At 43.3% G+C, this 22635-nt stretch overlaps 1 protein-coding gene across 1 annotated transcript; it reads left to right on the forward strand.

Annotated features, from left to right (window-relative positions):
- The first annotated feature begins 867 nt into the window (after positions 1-867).
- On the forward strand, positions 868-22635 carry klhl24a (kelch-like family member 24a). Its single transcript, XM_071538814.1, has 8 exons — positions 868-1092; positions 2672-2790; positions 2909-3753; positions 5966-6150; positions 10294-10412; positions 16816-17004; positions 18473-18661; positions 18842-22635. The coding sequence occupies exons 2-8, from the start codon at positions 2716-2718 to the stop codon at positions 19040-19042; spliced, it is 1803 nt and encodes a 600-aa protein (XP_071394915.1). The 5' UTR covers positions 868-1092; positions 2672-2715; the 3' UTR covers positions 19043-22635.

Here is a 22635-nt window from a genome sequence, read left to right on the forward strand (position 1 = left end):
GGACTGCGCAAGGACAGCACCATGTGTGTGTTTCTGTCATTACTGTATCTCACCTAATGTTGGTCATGATTATTTAGATCGCTTTGTCTGTGTACTAACTGTGAGGTGTATGTGTGTATATATACATGCTGCAATGACTATCCATAAGACACAAATGTTGTGTAAAGGGGACAATTCTCCCACTATTTGGTAATACACACAATTCAAAACAGAGTAAGTGGGTCAATGATGAAGCCGGGAGACTTTTCAAGGAACTTAGTTGATAGCTCTCTGAAATGTGGTGCAACAGCATAAGGAAGTTGTGACATCCTTTGTTCCACCTAAGCTCCTCCTTCCTCCTCACCTGAAAAATAGTGCGTTTCATCCTGTTTTCACGTGTCCTGGTATCATATTACAGCTGGAAAACATCTCTTTGTTTAGCACATATACCCTTTTTTGTATTTGATTTACCATTGTATGCCTATGGAACCACTGCAAACAAATTATTTTGGAGCATGTAAATAAACACGTCTATTTCTGATATTTTCAGGTTTATTTATCCTAAGTATCCTAAGTTACAGAAACACAGGCAAAACATGAAATACTATAATACTACGGTGTTGTCTCTGTTGGCGTGTATTGCTCAATCGCTGTCAGTTCCTGTTTCAACTTTTTCTCTACTAAAAGTTGAGTTTTGTTTGCAAACAAAGGATAGCCACGTGGAGAGCTGGTGGCGTTTGGGAAGTGATGTTTCTCGGTGCGCATAATTAATGACCCTCGCCTTCAAGTAGACTGCATTACCCATAATGCACCACTAACGCCAGCTGACAGGGCTCAGTTTTCTTTTTTTCTTTTTTTTAATAGGCCGTGGCGAGTATATCTGGGTTCTGTGTTTACAGTTAGTTAGAGTTCTTTGTCTTTGCCATCACCACTAAGTCAAAATGTCTGCGCAATATAACAGCCTGCTTTGTGTGCCATAACTATCTGAGTACACGCAGCCTATTGGAAAGGATATTAATATAGACTTTCGGGATACACATTTATTTTTGTCCCTACATTTTGTTTTTCTCCACTAACTGAAGAGGAAGCTTCATCTGGAAACTTCTGGATAAGGTACAGTTCTCTTCTCTATACTGGATGATGTTGTAAAGATTTTGATGTGTTTTGGGTTTTGAATAATTTCTTGCTTTTCCGTTTGAATAGAATAATAATAATAATAAAAAACTCAGTATGTAAACAGCACGGCTGCTCTACATCTTTTGTGTATGTTGTCAAGGGCTAACGGTCGGCATGAGGCAAGGATCCTTTGTCTGATAAACTGGACTGGACACAGTCTTTCTGTATTTTCATCATTTTTAAACGCACCAATAAATTGAACTTGGTTGTCTGCTATATTCTACTTTACTAGTAGGACATTTATAAATGTATATTCAGGAAAATTAAAATGGCAAATAATTGTGATGTTATATATTTTTTTTCCATTTTCAATATGTCGGTGCTTATTTTATTGTATTTATTTTATTATTCGTCATGGCAAGGTAACCCCATTGGTCCTTAGTGTAGAGAGGAGGGAAATCTTTCATGCGTCAGACACCTCTGCCAAACCTGTCCTCTATAGCCGATTTCAAGGATGTAGTATAACACACGTGAAAAGATGAATAGGGTGACTGACTGTGTTTCGAGCCAAGTTAAAAATAGCCCTAAATGAAATGACCTCACTTGAGCAAAAGCCAGAGCCTCCGCTGCCTTGACCTTTTACTGAGGGACACACAGGGCCACAGTGGCCATGGATAAGGAGTCTTAATGATTTAGCTTATTTCAGTTTTAATCAAAAGTCTAGCTTTATGAAAGTCTTTACAGCAGGCCTAAAGCGGCTGTAAAGCTAGGTAACACCTATGCAGAAGTAGATGTCCTAAATAAATGCACAGTCTCTGTGAATATGAACAAAGCATAATTTCTGGGGCCCCTGGGGCATTAGATATGAGTACCTTTGGTCTTAGTGTCCTTTTCTTCTTATAAAAGAAGATAAATCTACTATAGGCTTATCTTAAGCGGTGAAAAGATTTGATTCAAGCTTATCTATGGTTCTGACTTCAAAGTTTGTTGTTCAGATTATGATGACGTAGTCGGTTCTCCAACAGCATCCCTTCCCCCACTCTCTTTCAAAACAAACCTGACTGACATGTAGGTTGTCCTTCCAACCGTTGCTCAACTTCTCTCCCGCCAGTCTCTCTTTGTCATCATCCCTCAACCAGTGTATTGTGCTGCAGGGCACAACTGTTTCACAGAAGTGGCGAGCCAGAGGAAGTGTTACGCAGATTTGAGTACAGCTCAAATTTCTCATTCCTTGAAACTTTGTCCTTAGCTGTGATGCAAGACATTTTAGCACTACCCTAAGGGCTTGGGAGTTGTTCGTGGAACTGTCTTGTTTTCTCCCACTTCTGCAGGCATGCTTTCCGGCCTCTGCGACTGCTTCGTTTGCCTCTGGTGATTGTTTTCACTTTGTGCAGCAACAGTGATTCACTTAGGTTGCTATTGAATTCATGACCTTTTCCTGGTTATCCTTTCCTACCATATATGACTTGATGCCATTGTGCACATCAAACAATAATACATGACACACAGGAAATTTGATATTTGATAGAAACAAGTTGTTGATAATAGTGCTGTGCTATCTTCTGTGCATTCCCAGGTTGCCCTAAGGTTTAGAGTAGGTCAACGTTGAAGGTGGCAGCCATGGTGTTGATTCTGGGCAGAAGGCTGAACAGGGAAGACTCTGGGACCAGAGACTCCCCGGCCGTCAAACGCAAGGTGCTCCCAAATTACAACGATTTTCTGTGTGTTTTCTATCATTTCCGTGTTTTGCCTCTGCTTATGAAAGTCACAAATGTTCTAGAATTCATCTTTATATATTTTGTTGTCTCCTAAGGTGTTTGAGGTTGACCCCAAAACCTTAGCCAGCCAGGATGTCTTGGACTTCTGCTCCGGCTCCTCCCACTCGGAGGCCATCCTCCAGGTGTTCAACGAGTTCCGCGACTGCCGCCTGTTCACCGATGTGGTCATCAGCGTTCAGGGCCGTGAGTTCCCCTGCCACCGCGCCGTGCTCTCCGCCTGCTCCTCTTACTTCAGAGCCATGTTCTGCAACGATCACCGCGAGAGCCGCGAGATGCTGGTGGAGATCAACGGCATCCTGGCCGAGGCGATGGACTCCTTCCTCAGCTATGTTTACACCGGCCGCGCCAAGATCACCACCGAGAATGTCCAGTTCCTCTTCGAGACCTCCAGCCTCTTCCAGATCGCCACGTTGCGTGACGCCTGTGCAAAGTTCCTGGAGGACCAGCTGGACCCCTGCAACTGCCTCGGCATCCAGCGCTTCGCCGACGCCCACGCCCTCAAGCAGCTAGCCAGCCGCTGCCGCAGCTACGCCCTGGCCAACTTCTCAGAGGTGGCTCAGCATGAGGAGTTCCTCGATCTGCGCAGGGACGAGCTGGAAGAGTACATTTGCAGCGACGAGCTGTCCATCGGGAAGGAGGAGGTGGTGTTTGAGTCGGTGATGCGATGGGTGTACCACAGTGTGGAGCACAGGAAGCCCATGCTCAAGGAACTGCTGCACCACGTCCGCCTGCCCCTGCTGCACCCCAACTACTTTGTCCAGACAGTGGAGGGAGACCAGCTGATCCAGAATGCTCCAGAGTGCTACCAGCTGCTCCACGAGGCCAGGCGCTACCACGTGCTGGGCAACGAGATGATGTCACCCAGAACCCGCCCGCGCAGGTATCATCACTGTTTACTTTAGAAGGTATCACTGACGTATCCTGGCTGCACCTATTCTGAGGAACTTCACAGAGATAATACAGGCTAGATGTAATGCATATGAAAGGAAAAGGTCAATAGTTTTCAGTTCTGGGTCAAGGGTCATCATTTTTGCCTCAAGGAAGTACTGTGACTTACTTCTCTGAATAGCCTCCTACAGTATATACTGTGCTGCAGTCAAGAGGAAGATGAATGACTGTAAATGTCATCTCTGTTTCCTCTTGCCTCATTGCAGTTTGAGAAGCTGGAACAGTATTTTGACGAGGGTTAGGCATAATCCAAATACAGAAAGATGCCAGAAAACACATTTTGTGTGATCTTTGCTTTTCTCTCCGCCTTATGAGTCTAGCTGGGTTAAAAAGCTTCTGCGGCTGTGAAGAAAGAGATCAGCGTGAGATAAGAAAGCATGTTTTTCAGCCAGTGCATCACGGCATGTGGTTTAAGGTTACAACATGCTGACAAACTCAATACCCCTTGTTGTTGTTGTGTGTGTGTGTGTGTTTGTATGTATGTGTGCGTGTGTGTAAGAGAGAGAAAGAGAGAGAGAGAGATAGAGAGACAGAAAGAGAGGAAGAGAGTGTTATTGTGCTGAATAGACAAAGCTGTCATTGACTGAGATTTGTTTTATAGCCCTATTTTGAAATGAAAATGTATCATGAGGAAGAAGACAAGGCATGTTCATACATATTCCGGTTTACCAGGAGAGGGGAAAAAAATGACTGATGCAAGGAACGGCAATCACGAAATGTCGAGTCTTGTTGTCATACCAGCTGTGTAACTCACCTTGCTGCCGTGTTTGGGCTTCTGGTGTGTTCACTTGTTCATTTTACACCTCGTTACCAAATGTTCCCTGTCTTTTAAGTGTTTTACGTGTGTATACTGTCCAGTTGGATGCTATAGTTTAATATTTGAAGGATGAAAGCCGGTGCTGACTGAAACCTTTTGAGTAAGACACAATGCAGACCATATGGTGGCCTGGTGTAAAGCTAACAACAGTGCAGCTGCCCTTCTGTCCCAGACCCACTGCAAGGGTTAAGTGGAACAGTGCAAGGTGTCGGCTAGCAAGGCCGTGTGACGTGTATTTCAGGCGTATCGTGTCAGTATCCAGGCAGATCTGATCAGACAACCAGCCAGGCAGGCAGTTAGTCTCCCTACTATCTGCCTCTGTTGCCCTGTGGGCCCAATCCTCTTGTTCCTGCTCCTAACAGATGCCTAATTCCCCCCTTTGCATGTGCCCATAGTGGGCCCCCTCTTCTCTTGGGAAGCCCCCAGGGTCACACCAGTCTCCTAATCGTCTCTTCACGGTTTCTCAATTACAAATTATTCACATTTCGCACACACGCGCACTCACACACACACCCACACACACACAAAAACAAACCTGAACAGCTCCTGGTGCTACACTATCCCATAGCTTTACACAAGTACGTGATACACTCCCAATCTCTTACCTGTATCTGACCTATACTTTATCACATATAGCCACAATGCCTAGTAAACAGGCAGGAGGAATGCAGGGGAAAGGTGCATAGGAAACATCTTGGTTGGTCTGCAATTAACACTGACAGTGGTATCCAGCACATATTGGGATTTTCATATGGAGAAATCCCATGTAGCCTCTGTCCAGCGTCAGTGATTCTGAATGGTACGATAAGCAATGAAGCTGCAGTAAATTAACTCCCCCATAGGAAATTAGGTCATATCCAAGGCATGTATTTTGAGCAGCTAGATAGGAAAGCATTGTGAGGAAAACAAGATTCTGTCTAGCTTTAAGTGTGTTACTGTTGTAGCCTGTGTTGATATTTCTATTTTCATCTGGAGTTTGCCTTGAAGATAAATGAGGCTATGCCAACGGAAAACACCAGTCTGCACCTGCCCTGGCACGACTACCTGCCTTCTCTAATTATCTCTCTCTCCATGTGTTGATGTGTCACGTGATGTTCTCTAGCACCTTGTGTATATGTTTTCATACTCTTTGTATGAAACTATAATTTGATTAGATAGCACGATTGTAATGTGTGCATTCCTGCAGAGTGATACCATGCTTTTTAATTTAGACATATTTTTGTTTTGTGCCTGAGCTGTGTTGTGTTTCTCTCTCCATCCCTCATTTTCTCTTTGCCTCCCTCTGTCTCTCCATCTTCCCTTCCCTTCCCTTCTTTCTTCCGTACAGGTCGACAGGCTTCTCTGAGGTGATTGTGGTGGTGGGGGGCTGTGAGAGGGTCGGGGGCTTCAACCTGCCCTACACTGAATGCTACGACCCGGTCACAGGAGAGTGGAAATCGCTCGCCAAACTACCTGAGTTCACCAAGTCAGAGTATGCTGTCTGTGCCCTCCGCAATGACATTCTGGTGTCAGGTAAGAGCCCAGTGCATTAGTTAGCAACGAGTCCTAATACTGCTTTACACCTATTTTGCCTATGTTTAGATTCAGTGTATCCTCGGTTGTTACAAAGTCCCATTTCAGTACTGTAAGACTTTGTCCTACGCAAAAAGAAAAATTACCTATTATAGTGAGTGTTAATGGACACAGTGCTTGTCTGTGCTGGACTTACCACCTAATCTCTTGGTGGAGTGGCAGGAAAGGCCATGGTGGCTGTCTGCCCCGTGTTATTTTTACAGCCACAGCCTGTTTGAGTCGAAGGAAAATATGAGAGCAACATCTGGATGCACTCTCCAGGCTCAGTGCCGAGGGAGGCCCTTATTGGCCGGCTTGATCGCTCTCTGTCTTCCTACTGGCCGATCCGCAGGGTCACCCGCCTCCATAAGCTATGCAGCTTTCTAGGATCTCCAATAATGCACTCATCTAACATCCATTTTTGGTTTGAGTCTACTGCAATTGTTTGGGATGTAGTACACTTAAAAGGAACCTAAATCTGAGTTATTATAGTGTTCATGACCCCCTGGCCAGGCTGCTGCATTGTTTGAATATAGTATGGGCCAAGTATGGCGCAAGCCTCCTCTGGTGAAAAAGGCCCTAGATTTAACAAGACAGCACCATCACGTCATGCATCCTGAGTAATGAGACCAGCGTGATGCTTACTGCAAAGCCAAGGATTGATTTAAACCTGTGCTGTTACTGTTGTATACAGGATGCGGTTCTATATGGCTCGTGGGATAGAGGGCAACGAGTTCAGGTTTTTCATGGAATCCTTTCCAGGAATATGCTTTGATAGAAGCTCAGATGTGCCTGCTAGGATTGCTCATGCTCCAACATGCTTTGTATTAGGTGCAGGAAAAAGGTGACTGCGGGGAGAGACTACAGACAAAAAGAGAAGTAGAAAGAAGTAGAGAAGAGAAAAAAGAGAGACAGAGAAAATGAGAGAGAGAGTTGTCTCCGTCAGAGTGTGCAGTGTTTATGCATTTCCATGTTCTGCCCGTGCCAAGTCCTCACGTGTGCACTATCAATCTACCCGCAAGCACTGCCTGGAAAAGTCAACATACCTCTCTCTCTCTTTTCACTCTCTCTCTCTCTCTCTCTCTCTCTTTCGCTCGCACATACTCTCACACACCCCCAGCCCCACTTTAAATTACTTTATGACATTTTATCTTCTTCATTGACCCATTTTCCACCTACATTCATACAGTGTTTTCCTGCCTTTATTTTTTTCTTTTACTATTTTACCCCTCCTCTCTCTCTTCCCCCCCCCCCCCCCCCCCCTTCTCTCTCTCTCCCTCTCCTGGCACTGGGAGCTGGTGTAAATACCTTTGGAGGGCCTCCAGTCTCCAGCACAGCTGCAGTTAGCTGTGGTCTTAAATAGGATGTGCCTCGGACGGGTATATGAAACCCCTCCAGTCTTTCTGTCCCGGGACAGCGATCCTGACCACCACTGCTTTTCTCACATCCACAGCACACTCAAGCAAGTCACTCACTGCAGTGTCATCAACCACTTTGTCAGACCAAAAGTGAGTGTGGTGGTTACGGTCAGCATGGCCTCAATTCAAATCTGGTTGCACATGATACATTATTGTGTGATTGCTGAGTCAGCAATCACAGATATAATATTCTCACTCTTTGTTATCTTTGGTTTAATGACATAAACAAATGACTCTTTGCTATCTGATTCTAGTGTGTGTAAATAATTGATTCTGGATAATGTGTTATCAGCTAGTGAGCAGCAACACATGTGCTTGTCTGATGCAGTACAGTATCATGCATGCCAGAGTCACAGGTGGCCAGACGTCTCTAGCTGTCTCCTCAGTGGACAGGAATTCCATAACATTCTGAACTTGATCATTACCAGTAGCAATAAACTGTGTAAAACTGTAGGCAAAGTTTCGTCCTAGGAAAGCTGTCATACAAATCATCCTAGGACGCCCCCAGACACGTCAACTTGACAACTCAAGAACAGTAATTAGCAACAGTGGTCCTCCCCCTCTGAGCCAGTAGGACTTGACCAACTCAAGTTAACTGTGAGAAAAGACCTTATTCTAAAGGAAGTTCTTTTAACAAGCAGTGTAGATTTGCATGACCCTCTTTGAAGTGTTATGTCCCAAGTCAACTTGTGTCTTTTATGCAAGTCTTTTCAAACAGAAGCCTCAAGGGTTGCAGACTCTCTGGCTCTATGACTATCCAGCAGATTATCTGGCAAACGTATGACTATGACTAACTCCCTCTGTGTCCTACATTGTAATTTAATATGACTGAACTGTAATTACCGTATATTACCCCACAACAAAAAGTGATAAGAGGTAAACTCCTGTAGCCAGTAATTCCTTTAACCATCGGATGGATGACCCTTGAAGGAGTTCATTTTGGATGGATGAAACACAAGCTTGTTGTCTATCCCCACCTGTCTAGTCTGTCTGTCAACTATCTCACAATACTGAAAAATGTCTGCTTTGTGTGCATGTGAATACACCAGGGAACCAGACACCTTTGTTTTCATTGGCAAGTTCTCTTTATAACATAATTATTGCTCCATATAGCCACCCACATGTCTTCTGTAAAAAGAAAACACCCAACAGCCAATGGCAGACGCCGCCATAACAAACAGTAATGGATTGAGAAATCATTTGATTTCATTTTCAGGAGATCAGACCATATATTATCATATTAAGTCCTTCTCTTAAATGAGAAACTCCTCCCCTCAGGAGGGCATCAGGGTTTAAACAGAGAGGTGCGATTTGAAGGCATGACTATTCTTATTGATTTTCATATTCCATATTATATTAACTGATACTACCATGAGATCAATTTATGTGCCAGTGTGAAATAACACAGATTGTCACTGTTCTGTCTGTTTATGTGCTGAGTGTTGTTGGTAGCCACGCTACAACCACACACAGAAACGCTCTCATGCATACACACTCACATGCAAACCAATCTCTCTTCCTCACAAAGCTTCTCCTCAACTTATTGTTGGATATCAGCCAGACAATGACCGCTACTGGTTGTGATAACACAGCAGTAATGCTATTGTCAGAATATCTCCCTAGTTTTTCAGATGACACCAGACGGTGTTATGCTTTTGCAGACAATATGCTACCTTGCTTTTTTTCTCAACTTTTTCCTTGAGACTGACATGTTTTTTTCTTTCTGTTTAACCTATATTTTATCCCATTGTCTGTGTCATGCCTCCCTGGTGCTGCTAGAAAACTGAATTTGTTCAATGCCATTCATTTGTTTTTTTAAGGATCAGTGTAGTTCATAACTCAGTCTGTGGAGGATCAACAGGCAGGTGTGTGGAGGAGGGGGTGGGGGTGTGTGTGGCGGGGGGTGTTGGGTTGATAGAGGGGCCGTGTCAGGGCTTGTTAAAAACGTGTCTGGGTCACAGTGCAACCTGGTTGACTGACTGCTGAATGTTGTTGTTCTCTCCAGCTGCAATAAAAAAAAAGGGGGAAGAAAAAACAGTTTGTAATAGTACATGTTTGCTCAGAGACAGAGACAAGGAACTCAGCCAAACGCTGTTGTTCTGTGGTTCTGTCATTAACAAAAGATCCTGACTGTGTGTGTGTGTGTGCGTGTGTGTGTGTGTGTGTGTGTGTGTGTGCATGTGTGTGTGTGTGTGTGTGTGTGTGTGTGTGTGTGTGTGTGTGTGAGAGAACAAAGAGTCAACTGGCAGCTGTGTATATGATTGGTGTGTGTGTGTGTGTGTGGGTGTGTGTGTGTGTGTGTTGTGTTTACTCAGTGTGAGTGAGGCAGACTTTGTTAGCAAGGTGAACAGAGTGGACCAAGCCTAGGTCAAACTCAGATAAGACACTAGCAGCTATGCCCTAGTTAGGAAGTGAAATGTTTCTTTGACATAAACGCATAATCCGCTCAAAGCTTGGATGTTCTCCAAGAGTAACTTGGCTTTATTTTTAGACACATTATTTTTATAACATCAACTGGATTTGAAAAAAGAATCTGAGATGGCTTGCGTTAAATAGATTTTTTGACCTTGACTTAAACTTGGCTCAAAATGGACTTAACTTTTAGAGAAGAGCCCATTAAAACACACTTGGAAGAAATTATTGTATTGATGTGCAAAATATCTGAAATGTATGTGTTGTGTTTCAGGCGGTCGTATCAACAGCAGGGATGTGTGGATGTATAACTCGCAGCTCAACCTGTGGATCAGAGTGGCCTCCCTCAACAAGGGCCGCTGGAGACACAAGATGGCCGTCCTGCTGGGCAAGGTGAGGAGGGACCTCAGCCCTGTACATATTCCTCTCCATCTTTGTCTATCAAGCTATAGGTTTATCTGTCTATCTGTCACATCTGTCTTTGTTATAACCCCCCCGGCACACACTCACACACACACACACATTCACACACACTATAGACTTCCATTTAGAGTTACAGTTAGGGAAATAATCTGGTTTATGTATGTAAAAAAGTCCTTCAGGGCTGAGGTGTCTGCCAACTGACGTTTGAGTTACTGTCGCTAGAGAGAAGTAGGATAACAAAGAAGTGTTTTGTAATTTCACACCTCATCATTTGGTTTGGTAATACCTGACCTGTGGTAAAAAAAAAAAAATCAGTAAGGTTCTCTGGAAATTTACACAATCAGGAAATTTTTTGGAGGTGATGGAATATTCCAGTGTACTTGAATGTGTGCCATTTACAAGCTTTTGAGTCCCATCCCCCTGTTACACACATTTTTACCTGTAGCTTGGCAGAATGTTGCAGAACACACTAAAAGTCTGTGTAGAGATGACTGACATTAAGTGGTGTGCATAGACTTAAACATCAGTCACTCATCACCGACAGAAAGAGGCTATAGTAGTGGATTCCAGTGTCACATTTGACTAGAAGCTCTCTGCCTGTCAAGCATCTTCCATGTTGCTCCTTGAGGGCGCCACGTGAGTAGGAGTGATATCATATTCAAACTATCTGACGCATCCCTTTGTTGCCCCAGGGTTTGTAAACGGTCAGTGCCAGCTCATCTTACACAGGACCAGCTTCAACAGAAAGAAGGAAGCTTGCCTTTATTAAACCAGGCACATAAACAAGTGTCTTGTGTCTACTCCACACACAGAAATTCAGTCAACCTTCACTTTTAGTTATTCCTACAAATCTACTCCTCATATGTCAGGTGCATATGATCTGAGCCTGCTATATGTCAAGTACCAGAATAGGAATGGAGATCTGACACCAGTTTGGGTATGAAATCACAGTAGAGTTTATGTTTACATGCAACCTGACCAACGATCCTCGATCAGTGCTTCTATTCTGGAGCTGTGTCTATCTATAGTCTCTAGTACAGTGCTGGGTGGACGTTCCTGTCCGAGGGTAGTGGGAGTTTACTGGATGTGTGCCAGTACCTCACACCTCCCAGTTAAGGACTAGCCTAGTCCACTGGCCCATATCATGCTTCATCTGTCTCTCCTCAGTCACACACAGCCTGCAGTGGCCATACATAGATACATGGGCTCCTGTAAGGCCTATAAACACACACTGATTATGGAGACATAGGCCTAGGCCAGCGCACATAAAAACACAGATGTCTCAAAGTTCAGTATTTTCAGTGGAATACAGCATTCTAGTGTGGAGAAAGGAAACTCTATCATTAGATTTAATTACAATGTACCTTTGCGATATCTATTTTTAACTACTGTACACATTTTGTTGTGAAAAGTTCTTAAACTAGATATTCAAGTCTGTCTTCATAGCATGGTGTTCATCCATGGTTGTAAAGACCATCATAATGCAAAACAAATGTTGACCACTCGTAATACAATGACATCTGTGCCTCCTGAAAAGCCTCCAAACCGTAATTTAGTGTTATTAGTGTTGTGTAAAGGGGGACAGCCATTGATTATCAGAGCAGGCCGAGCATAAACAGGGATGAGTCAGGCTCACACACGTACCACTTACTTAGACACGCGAACACATGTGCACACACATTCATGCGCATAAGCACACACATACACACACGCACACGCACACAAGTACGACTATTCTTGGAAAGCTCTGGGCTGAAACGGTGCATTATCTGTCAGTAAGGGCACAACACAGCCAGTTTGTTGTCATTCGCAGCGATTGTGCAAACATTGTTTCTCTAGCTGCTGGCGGCCGGCTTCTGGCCAGTCTGCATTGGTCTTGCAGTGACTTCCAAACAACACCCAAAATGCTTAGTTGCCTTACCACAGAAACAACAAATGCAGGCATGCCTGCATGCAAAGACAAATACACACGGGTCTACCACAACAATGAGGTAATCACCTGACCTGTCACACGGTGGCTGTAAAAGTCAGTAATTAACCCTAAACTGAGTCACGGATCAGGGTACAGTGAAAACAACAACACGTTGGATCGATAAGGCTGCCACTCTATTATTTACAGTCATAGAATATTACAGGAGGCCAGTCAAGTTTACACTTACTGATGTGGAGCTGACTTATAAAAGCCTAAAGAGTCCAACAAACATGTTAAGTGGATCCATATGAATTAAGTTTAATACATCAGTGGAGCGTCCCCCACTCTTCTATACTGCGTACATCCTGTAAATGATTGATTGACCCTCAGGGCAGATGTTTGCTCGGTCTTAAAATAAGCAGCCATAGTAGAGGAATTTTTTGCTAAACCTACCCTACAGGTTAGTAGTGTTCATGACCTACAGTCACACATACATAGTGTGCGCACACACACACAAACAGACACACACACACACACACACACACACAAACAAGCACAAGCACTTTCTTGAAAAACACATTCCTTGGAGTTGTTAAATCCAAGGCTCTCATCTCAGACCACTTCCTGCATCTGTCACACGCATGTGGTTAAGTCTTCTCTTTCATCCTCCTCGTCTCGCCTTTTCTTCTTTTTTTCAGTCTCTGTCTTTCTGTCACAGACTCCCAACATGCCTTTATCATGCCATTTTGATGCTCTTAGTTACTTTTTTGATGCCTATAGTTAATCGTCTTTTTCTAGTTCCTCTCTCACTGCCCATCTTACAGATTGCAGATCAAAGGGAAAACTTCCATTTGAGGGCACACTTTTTTTTTTATTAGTCTGTTCTCAAATGACATCCATCCTCTTATCTCAAACACTTCTCTGTCTCTTTTGTCTTTCTCTGTCTGTCTCTGTCGTTTTTCCTCAGAATTCTGTTCTCCTCCTTTAGTGTTTATTACCATTCATTTCCTCTTACCCGTTTTACAGATTGGACCACAACATCTAAGGGATGTTCTTTTTTTTATCCTCTTTTCAAATTATATCTATCCTCTTATCTCAGCCACTTCTCTATCTCCCCTGTCTCTATCTCCATCTTGTCATTTTTCCTCCGAATTCGGTTCCCCCCTCTCTGCAGTTTTGCACCCAGTCATTTCCTCATAGAGTCTGTAATTTCCCCGTTTGATGTGCAGCACTGATGTTCCAGTTGCTAGTATGGGGAACAAAACCTGAATGTTGGCAACAAGTCTGCGTAATGAATGCACACGCATGATCACACTTGCACACACAGAGGCCTCAGTGTTGACTTCCAGTAACTCACTATGCAAACAATATGCATACTCAGTGGGCACATCAAATATCTTTGTGCGCACACAAAATACATTTGGCTCGCTATACTTGTGAGGACCTTCCATTGACTCCATTCTTACCCTAACCTCTAACCCTAACGACTACATGCCTAACATTAATCCTTACCCTAAATTGAACCTAATCCTAGTTCTAACCTTAACCCTAAACCAAAGCCCTAACCCTAAAGTAGCCCCTTAAAGAAGTGAAGACTGGCCAAAATGAATTAACTTTGCAAAAATGCCCTCACTCCGTAGGTCTAAAACTCAAACTGGTTCTCACAAAGATAGAAGTATAAGAACACACACACACACTTATTAATGTTCCTGCGTTCTATGATGTCCTGTTGGACTGGTCTTGTTTCCATAGTGTATAAGCTAAAAAAAAATAGGTCACCACTTGTTTTGCTCTCCCTGTTATGGGCTGCACTCAGCGACGGCTGTTCTCATCTGTCACACACGCTCTCTCTGTCTCTCTCTCTTTGTCTCTCTCTCTCTTAGTCTCTCTCTCACACTCTCTCAATTAAATTTCAATTCACTTTGTTTTATTGGCGTGAATGTCAGATGAACAGTGTTGCCAAAGCATTGAAATACAAAGAAAAATAACTGGAGAAAAACTAAAAATAGTGTAAATAAATAACTAGTACATAACAATAAACGCTTAACAGTTATTTAGCTAGGAATCATTTTTTCTTCACTAAGTGACAAGTGCAGGCTGTATAATCACTCTGTGTTTCAGCATGACACAGTATATCTTTCTCTCTCTCTCTCTGTCACTATTTCTCACTCTCTGTGTGTTGAGAAAACTGGTAATCATTCGGCCATTGTCAGACTTGCATCACAGCCATAAAATAAGCCATGAAAGTGCCTGTTCAGTAGCGAGCGAGTCTGTCTGCCGAGAGTCATTAATCACATTTGGCCAATAGTGTTTATGCGATAGCCGCATACCTCAAGTGCATGTGGAGTATGTGCTACCATCATCGAGTTAATGCGGAATGCCCCTATATTGATATACTGTACTCTTCTGTGGTGTATCGAGAGCATGCGGGGCGTTTATCGAGTGTGTGTGGAGTGATGGGGGACAAACGGTGATCCGACACTGCCCCCGTCCTCCACTCTCTCACACAGGAAGGTGTCTGGATATCATCAGTGGACGGTTAAGGCTAGTACAGAGAGAGAAACGACTCTCTGACTCATGCTCTGACCCGTATCGGTGCTTCTAAACACATTCGTCTTGCTCCATTGATTTCCTGCATCTCTCTGCGTCACAAATTTTTTCTCTATCTCTCTTCTATCTGTCTCTGTGTGTGCGTCTCTCACTCATGCCCACAGACACGCGACACAGATTTCAGATTTAGTATCTCCTACACATCAACATATTCAAATGAAACTGGTCACATTCTGGCATTTGAACACACACACACACATTAATATGGCTGGGTCGATGCCATGCGTGGGTCTCAACCTTTCAGTTGAGAAAGGCGGTAGTGTTGTGAACTGCCTCAGTTGCTATGCAAATACCTAGGTGTCCATTCACTCCCCTCTTGATTTTTTGTTCCCCCTTTCCACGCCTTCTCTCTCTCTCTCTCTCTCTCGCTCGCTCTCTCTCTCTCTCTCTCTCTCTCTCTCTCTCTCTCTCTCTCTCTCTCTCTCTCTCTCTCTCTCTCTCTCTCTCTCTCTCTCTCTCTCTCTCTCTCCCCATCCCTGTTTATGCTATAGGTTTATTCGAGAGGCAGGAACAGCCTTGAGGTATTATGTTGCGTAAGATCAGCCTGTTGATGAGTTGTGTTGTACTCTCTTGAACCAGTAATACTGCTCGGTGTCTGGCTGTCGTTCTCTGACACGTGATCTCCTGAGTCTTTGTTATTCAGGAAAAAGGATATTAGAAGTCTATCATGAATCGCTTCCTTTGACCCACTTTTCTAGCTTGTTTTTCCCTTTTTCCATTTCATTCATTTTTCATGCTGCTCTTTCCCTATTTCTCATCATCTTGCCCTCCTCTACGGTCCAGAGGGGTAGCAGATGTAACTAGAAGGCACTCAGTAGAGCACAAACCTGCACCAACGCTGAATTCATCATGTTAATGCAATGCTTTTTAGCATCCAGCTTAGAAGTCCCAGTTGTTGGACTTTCCCACCAGCACATGAATGCAGCATAATAAAACCTAGATCCAGATTACCACCAAAATCTTAGTAACTGGTCCTTGGGCCAAGGGCTATCTGTTAACCAAATTTCAGCCAAATAAGTTTGTAGCTTTTTGAGATTTCTTGCTAACAAACAGACGAACAGACAGGGATGAAAACATAAGTTCCTTCCAACTTCATTGGCAGAGATAATTACAGTTCCATGCCGTCACATACAGCACATACAGTCATCACTCATTTGCCTAGATTCTGGTCTATTTGTCTTAGCTGAACTATGATGGGAATGTATAGATTATAATGACACCACATTGACAACATAGTTTTTCACAACCTGCCTTTCCGCTGCAAGGCCCTGTCTGGAGCACATGCAAATGAATCTTGAAGGGAGTTATGGATGCCATTGTAATAGGCGACAAAGCCACTGTAAATCAAACACACTGCACAAAAGAATGTTAAGGTCAGACAGTGGCTCAAAGGATTACGGTGCCGCTACTTAGAGTGTGTGACAGAGTTCGGGTTCTGAGGTAATGTTGAAGTTCAAGTTGAGCAGATGATCCAGGCCAGTGTTTCCTGCTGTAAGAACAAAGAGGACAGGGACGGCGGTGCTTATTGAGAAGAAGCACGTCATCTTTGTTGTTCACCAGATAGACTGGTTCTCCTTGTGACGAGGTATAAAATATTGTGCATACACACAGACCAGCAACCTTGGATAAACACATCTGTCTCTCTCAGTAGATAACTAGATAATGTGTGTGTGTGTGTGTGTGTGTGTGTGTGTGTGTGTGTGTGTGTGGACAGGGATATATCACAAGTAAACACCAGTCACAATTTCACAATCTAGCTTTATTCAACAAGCTTGTGGTGGCTTAGGTGTTATTAAGCTGTCAATCACAACTCATCCTCTAACCCTCGTGCGTCTGTGTGTCTGTCCTCAGGTCTATGCTGTGGGTGGCTATGACGGCCAGAGCCGCCTGAGCAGCGTGGAGTGTTACGACTCTTTCTCCAACCGCTGGACAGAAGTGGCTCCCATGAAAGAGGCGGTCAGCTCTCCGGCTGTGGCCAGCTGTGCCGGCAAGCTCTTTGTCATTGGAGGAGGGCCGGACGACAACACTTGCTCAGACAAGGTGGGGAACAGAGGGAACAGATGGCAACTTCCAAATCACAGACTTAAGGACATGGCGATGATAACTATATAGATGTTGGTCTCTTTCAGGAATGTCAAACACCCTCTTTTGCATAATTACACCATTAAAAGATACAATTGTCCCAATTAATCGACTACAACTTTAGCTAAGCAAGAATTTAAACGGAAGCTACCAAACATTTTTAGCCTGTGAGAGGAGGTTGATGACATGATCGGTTAGACGGTTACACAAACAGAAACCCCACCTATACCCGTCAGTTATCACAGATTATCTTTCTATCTAACAAGACATCAGCCACATCCCAGCCGGTCTGTTTGATCCAGATCAAGCACATCAAGTTATACTGCGTCAGTCGTTACTCCTGATCATTGTTTCCGTGCTAATTTATGCAAAGTGCAGTATTTCAGGTTTAATGTTCCCTGTGTGATGAGTCAGAGTCATTGATGGTTGGCTCATTCACTTTTAATGTGATGACAATGGGGTCCCGTGACACTGTGCTTAAGGGAATATAGGGAATGGTACAGGAAGAAAGCATTAAGAAAAAGGCAGACTAACCATGTTTTGTGATCAAATCAAACAGATTTTTTCTGTGATACTATTCGGAAAATCTGGAGTCAGGATGTTTGACTGACTGGTAAATAAAACAAATTCTAAGAAAAGACAGATTGTGTAACTTGTCATTCCTCATTGTAAGTGGAGCCAGCAGTGCCAGTATGAAATATGTAGACAACCACAGAGATCTGGACCAAGACATGCTACACTGGTATAGTTTCCTTCTCTGATAGACAGCGCTGTTAGCTGGCAGTAAACAGGAAGACAGTGGCATTCACAGGAACTCAAGCTGGAGTAGGAGGAGTGCCCTCTTCCCTGGAATAGCTGATTGTGTTTATGTGTGTGTGTGTGTGCTCTCCCCAGAGAACACACATACACAGGCAGACAGGCAGGCTGGCACTGGAAAACAAAAGCACCAGTGTCTCCCTGACCGGGTGTCTGTCTATTTGTATCTGACTCTACGTGGCCTTAGGGACAAGAGTTCATACTGACTCCAGCTCCCTCAAGTTGCTTATCTCTCCAGTCTTCTTGGGGTAATTTTCATTGATCCCAAAGGACCTACGCTGGAGTGAATGCCTGCACATGTGTTGTTCACATTAGCTGCGGTTCAGTGTGGGAGGGACGACTGTTTGGGAGTTTGAAAGCAGAGCATTTTGAAGAGCGAGGAGAGAGAGAACGCATGGATTGGATGCACAACCGCGTAGTATCTTATGCCAGTCAAACCACTGAATAAGATACACATTTTTCTGTTTATTATTTACTTTTTTACTACCACAGGGTAGATAGCATAATAAGTTACATTGAAAGTATGTCACACTTGTGTCATTTCTATGTACAGCTTTATGCATTTTTTTTCACCAGAGTCAAATAAAACTAACCCAATTGCATGTCACAGGTCCAGTGCTATGATCCAGAGACAGATTCTTGGTTGCTAAGAGCCAACATCCCCATCGCCAAGCGCTGCATCACGGCGGTATCCCTCAACAACCTGATCTATGTGTCCGGTGGTCTCACCAAGTCCATATTCTGCTACGACCCTGCAGAGGATTACTGGATGCATGTGGTTCACACGTTCAGCAAACAGGTAATACATTACACACAGATACACATGTGCACTTTTCATACAAAGAACACGCTCTGTTTGATTTCAACTCCAAGAATGTTGGATTTGTATGATCTGCGGCTATCTCCCCTTATTCTTCTCTCTCTCTCCTTTCTTCTCTGTCTCTCCTCCCTCCCTCCCTCCCTCCCTCCCTCCCTGCAGGAGAGCTGTGGCATGTCGGTGTGTAACGGTAAGATCTTCATCCTTGGTGGCAGAGGGGAGAACGGCGAAGCCTCGGACACCATCTTGTGTTACGACCCGGCCACAGGCATCATCACTGGAGTGGCAGCCATGCCGCGGCCAATCTCCTACCATGGCTGTGTCACCATCCACCGCTACAACGAGAAGTACCACAGGACCTGACCACAAACAAACACACACACACACACACACACTCTCACATGAGCGTGCACACTTAAGAACTTTAACTCTTTGAAAATCAAGCTCACACAAATACACACATGCACAGGACACATACACACACATGCAAGTACACACAGGCACACTTGTGTAGAAGAGGCCTATTTAGTAATTCAGACCACAACACCATTCAGCTAATTTATTTTCTCACAGCATCATGTAGCGACACTCTTTGTTTGTGGTGTAGATCTTTTGCTGTCGTGCACCATTGTACCCTTCACCATTAATCTTGATAGCCTTTCTGTGGAAACGTTCAATGGTTGATAACGCTACTGACACGTCTGTAACTTGAGCCAAAGTGGAATCAGATCAACATGCTAGATGTGCCACGCATTAGTAGTAGCTGCACAAGGTTGGGAAGCAACGGATCACATATAATGGCATTGCAGTTATCAGATTGCAGATATTTTGGAAAAAAAAGGGGTGATCACTTGTTGGATTACCACAAAATGTTTTGAGGAAAAGAGTATTTAGATATCACGAGTCTAGATGCTAACAGTTTTCTACATTTTAAATGATGCCTGGTGCTGACTGTAGAGGATGATTATCTGTAACACATTCAGGTCTCTAAATAAAAATAAATTGTTTGCTTTACTGCATATTTTATGGATTTTCTCGGCTAAGTAACCTCAAAGTAACCAAAAGTACTGAAATTACTAATAGCATTACTGAGCTTTTATAATTAATTGTATTACATTACTGATTACAAGCAGGTAATCAGTAATCTATCTACATTTTCTATATATTGTACATGTTGAAATGACCTTCCCAACGCTGTGCTTTTCTTACTGTGCGAAGTGACATCACGTTGTACCTCCCTAAGATCTCTCGCTGGTGATTTGAAGTGACCACAGATAGTGATAATGAACAAAAGCAATGCCTTGAGGCACAGATTGGAAAATATCCACGTGGAACCATGCACTGATGGACTGACAGCAGAAGAAAGGTGATCTGAATTGACTTTGCCTGAGAGATGAGTGGCCAGGCCAGATTCCTAACTCTGTACCCACTGCACTCCAAACAAATTGGAGTATAGCCTGGTAAACAATATCAAAATACTCAGAAATGTCCTCCATTTTCTTTTCCTTCAAACTCAAAATGACCTGATAAAGATGCGGTAAACAGTCTGCAAGCTGTACTTTTCACCCACAGTATCAGGGACCATAAATAAACGCTGAATGCGAGATGCTCTTAACTCTTGAACCTGAGCAGGATGAGGATGAGATACAGAGTGGAGGTTGTATCAGAATATTTGAACGTAGCCACAGACCTTCTCATAGTAATCTGTTAGTCTTTCTCCCCTGCGGTGGTCAAGGCCCGACACACTACTTTTTCCACTTCCCTTTCCTGTTAGTCTTCCCTCTCGCTTCCTCTTTCCCCCCCCCCACATCCCTCTGCTTATCACCTAGTTCCACTTCCCATGTCTGCTTCTCTTATCACTGTTTGTGCCGTGTCATCACCTGAAGCTTTAGGATTTACAGTCGTACCTCCCTTTAAGCTTTATGACGCTACATTAACATTATTATTATTACACACATTACTGACATTTTCTTATTGATTTTTTTTTTTTTTAAATTATACTTGTCTTTTTTACAATTGGATGTTTATTATGAAATGTATTGTACGTAGCTTTAGCAAGTGTGTCTCTTGCATATCAAGATTAGTTAATTGGTGTACTGGGTGTGTGGGTGGTTTTGTAGATGTGAGAAGCCTTTGCAGATCAAACTCGAAGACTGCTCTGAATAAGTGGTGTGTATGTATGTTATGTATGTGACTTTTACTGCTCTTGGGATGCCTTGTACCTTTGGAGGTTTATCAACTAGTTGTAGCATAAATATCGCATGACTGTTCACTGTTATCAGTCGTCAATCTGCTTTGCCACAAAGCAATTCCAACCTTATCAGAACTCTGCACCGCTCATGTCGGCACCGATGTAACTCGGGGTAACCATAGATACCTCCAGGTGTGTATGTGTGTATGTGTGTTTACTGCTCAGTACTTGTGCTATACCTCCCACAGGAGGACTGAGAGTTCTGAGGGCGAAGGGATTTGAACAGTTTGGATCCTGGTCAGTAAAAGTCACCTTTTACTACAATCGGTGTTGATAGACTAGAGATATTGCTGTGAATATGGTAACTTTAAAACATTTTTGTTTTCTTTATCCAACTCGTATTTAAATGTATCTCTTTTTCGTTTGCATTTATTGTGTTTTTTTTTCTGTAACTGAGAGCCCCAATTGTGCACTTTGACAGAATCCTGTTAAATGTAGAATTATATGACAATGTATATATGATTTCCTTTTTTTTTTTTTTTTTTACTGTATCAGTAAATGTTCTTTGCTTTCATGTGACGTATGTGAGTGAGAGGAAAGGGGCCTGGCAGCACCTCCTGTTGGCCACCACCTGCTATGGCTCTGATACACAAACAAAAACAACAAAAGAACAAGAGAACAATGTCGAGAGTGAGTGAGTGAGAGAGATTTAACTTTCTGTTGGAGGGTCAAAGGTAGGGGGATCAGTGAGTTTGTTTATTTGTTACTGTCTAACATTGTGTAACTGTATAAGTATAATACAAAATGCATTAACAGCAGAGATTGGGCCCCTTTTGTCAGTGGCGATGACAAAAGCAGGTGGGGGGATTTTGGCTTAAACCACGCTCTAGGCATTTCTTTAGATGGGTGAGTTTAGTGTCATGCCTTCAACAGCAGCGCAGGCTGGAACAGTGAAATTTTGTAAAATCCCTCAGGCCCACCCACACTCCTTTGCAGAATTACATGCTCAGGGTAACTCAGAAGGCCAACCGGGAGAGGCTGTCAGGCAAGAAAGTGGCAAAGAAAAAGAGAAGGAGTGAGATAGAGAGAGAGAGAGTTTGAGTGTGTGTGCGTCTGTGATTTCACTGAGTATTTACTCCAAACAGGACACAGACACTGTCCTTTTACAACATGTTGATTTATTGATTTTCATTATTAGCTATGTAGAGGCCTTCATACATTGTTTGCTTTGTTAAGATAATCCATTGTTTTCATGTCTCTTGACTTTTCTTTCCTTGTTGTGGTGAGTTTTGGGATTGTGTGTTGCTGAGATATGGTTGTGTTTTTGACTGTTTGCCACATGCAGGTGGTCTGCCTTAAATTAAATAACTCTGAAGAGCTGAACATGTAAGTTTGATTGTTGGATATGAATATGAATGCAGATATAAGCCAAAGTGGATTTGATTCAATCCCAAAGGTGACTTTATTGAAAATGCATCCATGGGAAAACTCTATCTTGCATGCGAGATGGGGGGTTTCACGCTGCCAATGGGAGAACGTTGCCCTATGTGCCTTAATAACAGAATAAACCAGCACAGGAATGACATCTGATCATTTTGATATTAACTTTCATTATCTTGTGTATGATGTGATATTTTAACACCACTTTCTCCTCGGATGCTCTTTGTCTAGCTGAGAGAAAGCTTTGTAAACGGCAGCATGTTGAACTATAATGGCTGACTTGTGTAAGTGAAGCATCAATAAAGTTTTTCCTTCTATACTGAAA

This window comes from Centroberyx affinis, unplaced genomic scaffold, assembly GCF_046629955.1.
Source record: "Centroberyx affinis isolate AG114_WGS23_722 - 3 ecotype Tasmania unplaced genomic scaffold, CSIRO-AGI_Caff_v1 ptg003351l_1, whole genome shotgun sequence".
NCBI classification, from domain to species: domain Eukaryota; kingdom Metazoa; phylum Chordata; class Actinopteri; order Beryciformes; family Berycidae; genus Centroberyx; species Centroberyx affinis.

Coding starts and splice junctions, on each gene's coding strand:
- klhl24a (XM_071538814.1), top strand. CDS start 2,716: ATGGTGTTGATTCTGGGCAGAAGGCTGAACAGGGAAGACTCTGGGACC. Junction 3,754..5,965: donor CCCAGAACCCGCCCGCGCAG/GTATCATCACTG, acceptor TCTTCCGTACAG/GTCGACAGGCTTCTCTGAGG. Junction 18,662..18,841: donor TTCACACGTTCAGCAAACAG/GTAATACATTAC, acceptor CCCTCCCTGCAG/GAGAGCTGTGGCATGTCGGT.